The 11,032-nt window shown below is 37.6% G+C and overlaps 1 protein-coding gene across 1 annotated transcript; it reads left to right on the top strand.

Moving 5' to 3' along the window:
• Positions 1 to 3,288: 3,288 nt before the first annotated feature.
• Positions 3,289 to 10,882, top strand: LOC104210729 (uncharacterized). Its single transcript, XM_009759691.2, has 3 exons — positions 3,289 to 3,834; positions 6,995 to 7,201; positions 10,248 to 10,882. The coding sequence occupies exons 1-3, from the start codon at positions 3,361 to 3,363 to the stop codon at positions 10,389 to 10,391; spliced, it is 825 nt and encodes a 274-aa protein (XP_009757993.1). The 5' UTR covers positions 3,289 to 3,360; the 3' UTR covers positions 10,392 to 10,882.
• Positions 10,883 to 11,032: the final 150 nt, after the last annotated feature.

The raw sequence follows: 11,032 nt of genomic DNA, 5'->3' as shown, positions 1-11,032 counted from the left end.
TCGTAATTGAATGGATTGTCAGATTTTATAACTTTTGTCAGGTTCCGAGGCGCGGTCCCGGTTTGACATTTTTGGTCGATATTGGAATTTTGATTAAAAATTCGACCTTTATCGATTGGATTTGTTTCCTTTGACATTATTTAATGTATTTGAGTTTCTTTTGACAAGTTTTGAGCCGTTCAGAGGTCGGTACGCGCGGGATGACGTTTTTGGAGCATCGTTTGGCTTGCTGGGTATTGGATTTGGCTTATTCGAGGTAAGTAACACTTCTATACTTGGTGTTGAGGGTATGAAACCCCGAATTACGTATTATGTGTTTGGTGTTGAGGTGACACACATGCTATAGGATGGGCATGTAGGCGTGCACCGTGTGAATTGTGTCTCCGCTATTTTTATGGTATTGTGTAGTTACCTGATCTTACTTGTAACCATGAAATTTCTACGTACTTGAGCTATTGAGCTGTGATCCATATTAGAAACCATGTCTAGGCTACATGCTTATCCTGTTGGGACCCACTGAGGTCATTTCCGTTGTTAAGTTATCTGCTTCCATTACTTTATATACTCAGTCATGCGCATTCATATGCATATCATATCTCAGTCTCTGTTACTATTTATTGCCACATCATATCATCATTTTAGGCTAGTTTCATGGTATTGTGAGCCCGAGAGACTGGAGAGATTAATGACTGAGTGAGGCCGATGGCCTGATTATGAGTGACATTTATGAGATCGGGCTACACGTCACAACGGTTATACTGATTTATGATAGCACTTGGGCTGAAGGAGCCCGTTCGGAGTCTGCACACACCCCTAGTGAGCGCCGTTGATTATATTGAGGGATGGATCTTCCCTGGACATGGATCTAGTCCGAAGTATTTATATACCTGGGGATGGATATTCCCCACGGGCTGTATTTGGTCCTACTCAATACTGAGTGACTGATGGTCAATTGTCGTATATATTTCGGGATGGATTTTTCCTGGGCCGGATTGGCCATATACAGTACTGAGTGATTGAGCATGATGAGTGAAAAGTGTGAGATAGTGAGATTGAGTACTCTGAGAGTGTGAGTACATGAGTTTATCTCTAAGATACATTGCATTGACATGCACACATGACATACATGCATAGAGATGTATTTTTCTCATGCTATATGGTATCACGTCATTCATGACTTCTCACATATATTCACATATATGCATAAAGAGGTATTTTACACTTGCTATCTAGAAAGAAAATGAAACATCTTATTTATTGTTGAAGAGAGTGTGAGTACATGAGTTCATCTCTGAGATACATTGCATTGACATGCACACATGACATACATGCATATAGATGCATTTTCCTCATGCTATATTGTATCACGTCATTCATGACTTCTTACATATATTGACATATATGCATAGAGAGGTATTTTATACTTGCTATCTGGAAAGAAAATGAAACATCTTACTTATTGTTGAAAGGATTTTTGGAAAAAATTACAGTTTTTAAACTTATTCGTATTTTTGACGATTTCGGTAAAGGATTTGGGTTTTCTATGATATACTTGAAAAGCGGAACTATTTTTCGGGAAACTATGAAAAAGCTGAGCATTTTATCTCTGAGCTACTTCTTTTATTACTCGTTTTACGTTGTTATGAACTGTTGTTGGCTATTGGTGTTGGGCCCGACCTTTGTTCCAGCTCGTCACTACTTTCAACCTAAGGTTAGGTTTGTTACTTATTGAGAACATGAGGGCGGTTGTACTCATACTACACTTCTGCACCTTGCGTGCAGATGTTGGCTGCTGATGTTGTTGTGATCGGCGGGAGCTGGAATTGAAGACGTACTTGCGTTCCGGTTGTAGCTGCCTCTTGTTCATGGTAGCCTTAGAATATAAAAATCTGTTTATGTGCTTTTCGAACAGATGATGTATTTTTTTCATACCAGCTTTGTAAATTCTAATCTTAGAAGTTCATGATTTGTACTACCAGTAATTGGGAAATGTATAAGACTCAGATATTTTCTCTTACTTAATTGCCTTATTAAATTTCATTGGAATTGGATAGTTATTAATTGGATTACCTAGCGGGTTAGGTTAGGTACTATCACGACTAGTTAGATTTTGTGTTGTGACAAATTATTTGTAAAACACATCATATTTACGCAATACAAAGCAATATACTGTCATTTTCTAGCTTTCATTATCTTGCTATTCTTTTTATAAGTCAGTTGAAACATCTTTTGGTTCAAGGGTGACTGACCTCGAGGGACAAGGCTATTCAATATGATGTGGTCAAAATCGGGTTTGCCCTTTGTGTGACTAATCGAGATTGGAATATGATAGGTCAATGTTCGACCTCGTGTTATATCGAACCATGGTGCAAAGTTAGATCGCCAAGTTCGTGACCCAGAGACCGGTCAAGATCGAGACTGAACAAGATAGAGATCGAGCAAGATCGAAAGAAACTTACCGAGCAAATAACGGAAAGCCGAAATATCTGCAATCGGGCGAGGATCACAGCGGAAATCCCGACACGTATCAAGAAGAGGCCGATTAATTAGCTAATCATGAGATTTCTTACCTCATATAGAACCGCATCAAGAGTAGGACTCCCTACTATATAAAGGGAGTCTGATTATTTGTAAAATACATCATATTTACGCAATACAAAGCAATATACTGTGATTTTCTAGCTTTATTGTCTTGTTATTCTGTTCATAAGTCACTTGAAACATCTTTTGGTTCAAGGGTGACTGAACTCGAGGGCCAACACTATTCAATTTGTGTGATTTGCATTTATTCTTTTATCGTCAATTTCAATATTATTTTTTTTAATTTGTACCAAGTTATATCACGTATCCTTAAAAACCGCGTATAAATTCAATTGTTATCCGATTTTAGGGTAAACAAACATGCTTTTTATTTGAAAAAAAGTTGAAGATCCATGAGTAGAAGAAAAAGTTTACACAAAACTGTCCTATACTAGTTTTAGGAACTTTCGAAAACCGATAATATTTCATGAACAAAAATTATTTTCAATATTTTTTTTTTGTAGAAAAAGTAGCCAAAATTTATGACCAAACGGGAGCTTAGAATAGTACTGATGTTTGTCCTAAATTTATGCTATTTTCGAGAAATTAAAATAGAAATAATATGTAGAATCCCACTGGCTAATAGCTATGTCAGATTATCAGAGGACTATTAATGCTCCGCCTTACAAAATAGGGATGATTTTGAATAAATATCAAACTTAAAGGGACTATTTTGAACCATTTCTCCAGTTTTTATCCTAAACTCAAAAGTCCAAACTCCAAACTCCAAACCTACCCAGGTCATCACTCTTCTTCATTTCTTCCTCTGAAAAAATAACAATGAATGTAATGGGAATAGGAGCAGCTAATTGGTTAAAGGGAAGTGGCACATTATTACTTTCTTGCCGCACCAATTCAATTACTGCTATTGCTTCACGCTCAAGGCCAGCTTATTGTTCCTCCTCATTATTGCATAGCAATAATAATAATAATACCATTTTCAGCACCAATTGTCATAGAATTGGTCACTGGAACAATCATAACACAAAATTATACTTCAATTTCTATTGTACGGCGCCGTCAAATGTGAGTGTAACAGAACATGATTCTTCATTAGAGGAAGATGAGGAGACAAAGCTGAGGAAGATTAAGGATGCGGCTAATACATTGGACATTAGGGTTGGGCGAATACTTAAGGCCTGGAGACACGAGGAGGCTGATTCTCTTTATGTTGAAGAGGTTGATGTTGGGGAGGCTGAGCCCAGAATTATATGTAGTGGGCTTGTTAAATATGTGCCTCTTGACCATCTTCAGGTACCTGTCCTTATAATGCATCTATTTCTTTACAGCTTGTTTGGATGGTTGTTACGTATTTTTTCATAGTGTATCATATTGTATTGGATTATATTGTACTATATTGTTTGATGAGTATAATGTTTGCCGCAAACATGATGTCACGTACCGGCAATACGAAGAATAAACTTGCAGTATTACAAAGGAAAATTATGGTACAAGGTAGAACTATTATATAAAAAGGTAGAGTAAAGGATTATTTAATAATAATAAAGGCAAGATAAGAGAAAAAAATAAGGTAACGACTCGACCACACCAAATAGGTCGTTACATAAAGTGGCACTTTTCATCTACGTAACGACGAATTTAACGATACGATACAATAAAATTTATGTAACAATCAAAACAAACATTGTATATAATGTAACAGTACGATACAATACAATAGGTAACAACCATCCAAACAAGTTGTTAGTATTTTTAAGTTTTGTGCATTGATAGTATAAAGAATTTTCAACACTATTAGCTAAAATTGGCCAATAATAATAGGTAATTGTTCTATCAAGCATGATATGATAACTTGATAAATAGAGTGAGAACTTGCTATAAACAATTAAATTACACTAATAGTGTAAAAAAGAATTTAAAGTGTCGGGGTTGTTTTTGGTTGCTGGTTAGTTATGCAAGGTTCAGTTATGCAGGAATTAATAAGGCAGGGATTAGTTGTTCCATCTTCTACCATGCATAAAATAACACATAGTTTGACTGATAACTTATACATGTTTTATTTATGTGGGATTGTAAAATGATAATCTAACGGCTCGGTGTGCTAAATTTTATACGAAGCAACTAAAAAGCTACCAGATATGGTAATAACTATGCTAGTTTTAATACATGAATAACTCCCTTTCTAAGCCAGCAACCAAACGATCCCTTAATGTATATAATTTTTATCCTATTCTCTAACCCCGTTTAGATAGTTGTATAAGGCAAAGTAATTTCCCCTTGAATTCTACATAATTAATACTATGTGAAAATCTGCATTACTAATGTAATAAAACATTGTTTGGTTTCTTGTGTAAAACTATGTGTGCTAATCTACTATCTTCTTTTCGGTATTAAACCTGTCAGAACTAGTACTGGTGTAACTTATGTTTTATTTTATATGAGATGGAATGTCGAATAAGAATATGTTTATCAACAATACCTAAATAAGCAATGGTGGAGCCAGGAACTTATATAAGGGGATTAAATAAAATACTAGAATGTCAAAATTGTGATCGAACTTGTGATCTGAAATAACTTTTTAACTTGCTTACCACAACACTAGAATTTTCTCTTATATTAAGGGGATTGAGCATTTTATTTGTTGTCTGGTACAAGGTGGACCCTTGCTCAATGGGTAATATGCCTGATAGCACCATATTTGGCCCGTTATTTTTACCCTATTTGCACAGCATAATTTTCGATAAAAGGGGATTCTCTTAACCCCCTTGACCCCTTCCCTCTTTACTAGCTCCGCTGCTGTGGATAAGAGTATTTTTAAAGAGAAATGGACTTAAAGTAGGCAATCCCTGCATTACAATCCATTTATTGTAATTCATCGTATTACAATCACTATATTACTATTCGTCATATCCCAATCTCTGCATTATTACATGCCACATAACAGTCCCTGTATCATCTGCCTGCATAACAAGTCTGTGAACCAAATCGGCCCCGGTGTTTTATCTGGCAACCGGAACTGAAATCTTCCTTTTGTTACTCCCCTCAACCACTCAGCCATTGCCTAGGGACGATGTTACTCTTCAGTTATTCCTTATTCTGCATCTCTTACTCCAGCAAATATTCCTTTGTACCAAAGCTTTTAGATGAGCCCTTAAAAGGAATCTTCATTCTTGCAAACTTAAGCAAAACATTATTTCATGATTCTGAATATCTGATGCTCTCTTATTCACATGACAGCAAGTTACCTTGACATGGAAAATGGTCCACTTATCCTCCTTGAGATGACTAGCTCATAATAAGCCATCCACTCTGAATCTTGTCTAAAGATGAAAGCACTTGCTTCTATAGTTGCTATTTTTACCACATGGCTGGTTCCAAAGATACCGTGACTATCCGTTTTCCAATCCGTTGCCTACTCAGTGACAGCTAACCAGCTAACTGTGCAACCTGGCTGCTATAGTCCGGCTTACAGAAGTTCCCAAGAGAAGTTTCTTGTCAGCTAACCCTTCTCAAATGTGGTCATTCAATATTCCTCTAAGAAGTATTGCTCATGATTTTGTCCGTCTTTGGCATACTTCAACAGTTAATAACTTAAACTGCATAACTGCTCCATGCAAAGTTTAACCTTTGCATTATCTAAGACTGCAAAAGTGTCCTTGATAGAGTTATTCTGACCTTTCATGGTGCCCTTTCTCAAATCACTTCCTTTCAGATAGTCTCGTTTCAGGTTGCGTCTGTCTATTAACTTTTATGCTTAGCTGTATGAGGAAAAACAATAATTTCCTTGTACAATGATAAGGAAAAACAATTTCCACTTATATTTATGGCAAAGTAGGAGCATACGATGTTTATGCTCCAGCTTGAGGGGTAGTGTTAAATATGGAAGAACCTATACTATGTAAATATGGAAAGCTTCTCACATCCTCGTAATTAGGTAATTAGGAGACTTTCTAGCAATGTAATTAATGGCCTTTAATCTTTTTTCTTTATTTGTAATTCTCGTAAAGGTTATTTGAACCCCAATGGCTTGAGGTTATAATCAAGCAACCTATTCTCCATTCTTTTCTTCTTCTCCTGTTTTCACAGAGGCATCTCAAAAGGGTTGGACTTTGGATCTTTGTAGATCCTAGTGGATAGGTTTAAATGAAATCACTTGCTTCAAGTATAATAGGAGCACTTTTCTGGTCAAACTGGAATAGAACTTTATATATCAGTTTTTTTCTTGGGACCACTCATTTATGATTGTTTGGTTCAGCCTTTTCTCTTTCCGTAATTAATAATATGCTAGTTTTTGGCATATCTTAAGAATAACAAAACTTGCGTATGGTGTGTACATTACAGTGACTCTGTTTCTAACACTCCTAAGCTTTTAAAGTCCATCAATAGTGGCCTTTTTAAGATTCTTACGCTTCATAATTTGAAGAAAGCATTTGATGCATGCTGCAACATGCAGGAAAGGAATGTGATTGTTCTTGCAAATTTAAAGCCGAGGAATATGCGCGGTGTCAAGTCAAATGGAATGCTGATGGCAGCATCTGATGCATCTCATGAGAACGTGGAACTTCTTGAGCCGCTTGAAGGCTCAGTACCTGGGGAAAGGATATGGTTTGGTTCTGCTGATGAAAAGGAGAATCTCCCTGAGGTGGCAACGCCCAACCAGGTAAAATCTCCATGGTAATGTTTGATTGCCTATAAGAGGTGGTGCACTAGCCTAAAAGCCAAGGGGCTTCTGTGTGTTATTTTATTAACTTGAAGCAACTAGTCTATGCTATGAGGTTAGTGGTTGCGGAGGGGAGGGAAGTGCTTTCAGTGTTTCCTCTATTATTGCTCATTTGACTTGAGGAAATAGGATGCAGTTCAGGTTAAGTTTTTGACTATGTATAGGTTATGTTGGAGTGTGTGACTATCTCATCTAAAAGCTTACTGTTAGAGAGAGCACACTTTTATATTTACTTTATTATGTCTTCACCACTCCCTCTCACTTGCGGGCTTGATTCTTTTTGATGAGCCAAGCACGTGAAAATTCTTGTTGATATTGAGTGGTGGTGAGACTCGAACTCAGGACCTCTGCCTGCTCTGATACCATGTTAAAATGGACTTTGGGCCTAACTTAACCCCAAAATCTAGCTCATGAGGTGAGGATTGTCTAAGACCATATAAAAGACCAAGACACCCATTACCCACCGATGTGGGACACAACTCAACCCCACAATCTAATTTATTCAGTGTTTCCTCTATTATTGCTCATTTGACTTGGGGAAATAGGATGCAGTTCAGGTTAAGTTTTTGACTATGTATAGGTTATGTTGGAGTGTGTGACTATCTCATCTAAAAGCTTACTGTTAGAGAGAGCACACTTTTATATTTACTTTATTATGTCTTCACCACTCCCTCTCACTTGCGGGCTTGATTCTATTTGATGAGCCAAGCACGTGAAAATTCTTGTTGATATTGAGTGGTGGTGAGACTCGAACTCAGGACCTCTGCCTGCTCTGATACCATGTTAAAATGGACTTTGGGCCTAACTTAACCCCAAAATCTAGCTCATGAGGTGAGGATTGTCCAAGACCATATAGAAGACCAAAACACCCATTACCCACCGATGTGGGACACAACTCAACCCCAAAATCTAACTTATTCAGTGTTTCCTCTATTATTGCTCATTTGACTTGGGGAAATAGGATGCAGTTCAGGTTAAGTTTTTGACTATGTATAGGTTATGTTGGAGTGTGTGACTATCTCATCTAAAAGCTTACTGTTAGAGAGAGCACACTTTTATATTTACTTTATTATGTCTTCACCACTCCCTCTCACTTGCGGGCTTGATTCTTTTTGATGAGCCAAGCACGTGAAAATTCTTGTTGATATTGAGTGGTGGTGAGACTCGAACTCAGGACCTCTGCCTGCTCTGATACCATGTTAAAATGGACTTTGGGCCTAACTTAACCCCAAAATCTAGCTCATGAGGTGAGGATTGTCCAAGACCATATAGAAGACCAAGACACCCATTACCCACCGATGTGGGACACAACTCAACCCCAAAATCTAACTTATTCAGTGTTTCCTCTATTATTGCTCATTTGACTTGGGGAAATAGGATGCAGTTCAGGTTAAGTTTTTGACTATGTATAGGTTATGTTGGAGTGTGTGACTATCTCATCTAAAAGCTTACTGTTAGAGAGAGCACACTTTTATATTTACTTTATTATGTCTTCACCACTCCCTCTCACTTGCGGGCTTGATTCTTTTTGATGAGCCAAGCACGTGAAAATTCTTGTTGATATTGAGTGGTGGTGAGACTCGAACTCAGGACCTCTGCCTGCTCTGATACCATGTTAAAATGGACTTTGGGCCTAACTTAACCCCAAAATCTAGCTCATGAGGTGAGGATTGTCTAAGACCATATAAAAGACCAAGACACCCATTACCCACCGATGTGGGACACAACTCAATACCTCTCCCCCCCCACCACCACGCACAACTCACACACACGCCTAGGCTTGCAAACTGGAGCGTGGACAATATAAATGGGAGCCCAACATTGCTAACATTAAATTGGGATGGGCGTGACTCTGATGCCATGTTGGAGTGTGTGACCATCTCATCTAAAGGCTTAAGCTGCTAGAGAGAGAACACTTTTATATTTATTTAATTATGTCTTCAACAGGATACATGCACTTGTGATTGCGTCTACATGCATGTCAAACTTGGAAGGAAATCTTTTGTTTGCAGAAGTTACACTTACCTCACTAGTTAGTGTTTCTGGACCATCGGGAAAGAACTATTATGCCAAATGGTTTTCTCCCCTTGTATAAACTAATGTTTTAAAATAAGCTTTTTGTTTCTCCTGCTTTTTTAACTAAAGATATCCAATATGTTCTTGGAACTTGGGAAGACAGAAAAGTAGTAGGTTAGTTACCCATTTCTCTCTGCTGCATACGTCCTATGCTTTATATAATCCTATCCTGTTCTTCCGTTTGTTACTAGAGGCCCCATTTCATGGGAGTTTACAGGAGATCCTAGAGGCTCGCTCGGAAAGGCTGCTATACCATGCCTTTTGACTTAACTCTACTCTAGTAGTCACTAGACTCACTATAGTCATTCATTCTTTTGATGACTCGCAGTCGAAAGAGTTGGTTGGCAGTTCAAACCTCAGAGGGAGTTGAAGAGAGGCATTTCAGTTCGTTCCCATAACTGTATGTGCAAAATTATGAAGTGTAGCCTATCATGCGTTTCTTGGAGCCTGTCTTACAGATGCTTATCCCGCAGTTTCTAAATTTTATACTACCTATTTACCTCTTGATTCTTTTGTGGTGAAAACCCTTTTGTGCGTTGAAGATCTGCAATTTCCTGAATTTGGAATTCGAGGGAATGTTGTTATTCTGTTGAGATGGATATCTGTTGATTTCTTGGAGAAGCATTTAGAATTTGCACCTTAAGTCTTCTTCTCGAGTTGCTAAGAAAAGGGTAGTGTCTTCCAGAAAGAGCAAAGTAGCTTGTCTATAGGTTTCTTAGTAGCACCTTTTATCAAAAGCTTTATAGTATATTGTACAGGAGTAAGCACTGGAAATTACGTACTCCTATAGTATATTTTGTTAAAGAGAGTGTTGTGCTCATCCCTATAGTTATTTTTTTTAGTTGGATGAGGAGGGCGGGGGTTAGTTTATTTTCCTTTTGGGCTGACGACGTTCTTCAACTGTATACAGGTAGCGAAGAAAAAGATTTGGGAGCTAGTACAACCACATCTAAAAACAGATGGCGCTTGTGTTGCTGCACTAGGAATGCATTCTATGCGAACTTCAACAGGTGTGGTGGTCAGCAGATCTCTAAAGGATGCAAGGATATCATAAATATATCCTAAAGTTCATGCAGTTTTCTTAACTTCCTGCCGATTATTTACCTATCTGCCATTCATTGTTATCGTCTGATCTAAAGGTTCATGGTCTTCTTTACTAAATAAACCTCTGTGGAAAAGTTTCCTTTGGATCTTATGGCATGGAGTTTTAAGAATCTTTTCATCCCTCCCAACAAGAACAGAGAAGTTGGAATCCTTTGTTAAACTCCCCGTTTGGAAGAGTGAATTTGCTAGAGAAGGTTGAGAAAATTTAGACCTTTTTCCTTTGGTTGAGAGAGAATGAGAAGTAAAATTTTTGGGTTATCCTTGTTTTGGAAAGAGAACTTTGTGGGCTCAACAGAGATATTTCTCTTCTTTTCCATTCAACCAGTTTGCATGCCAAGTGAAGAAAATTTTTAATCATATTTTCAAGGCTTGTCGAGAACTAGTATGGCAAATGAACGGTTGCACAATATTATACAAATAGTTATATATCTGTCATTAGCAGAAACAACTTATCCACTCCCATTTTTTGACCACTCAGTCTTTAATCAATAAGCATTCCCACCTCAACTTTTATTAATTTGGCATGAAACGCCGATGTGCATAAGTAGGTTCTTTTCCCAGATTAGCTTCTTCCCCTAATAGAAGCCACCA

The sequence above is a fragment of the Nicotiana sylvestris genome, chromosome 12, assembly GCF_000393655.2.
Source record: "Nicotiana sylvestris chromosome 12, ASM39365v2, whole genome shotgun sequence".
NCBI lineage: Eukaryota > Viridiplantae > Streptophyta > Magnoliopsida > Solanales > Solanaceae > Nicotiana > Nicotiana sylvestris.
The sequence above is the reverse complement of the archived record's forward strand: the minus strand, read 5'-3'. Positions and strand labels throughout refer to the sequence as shown.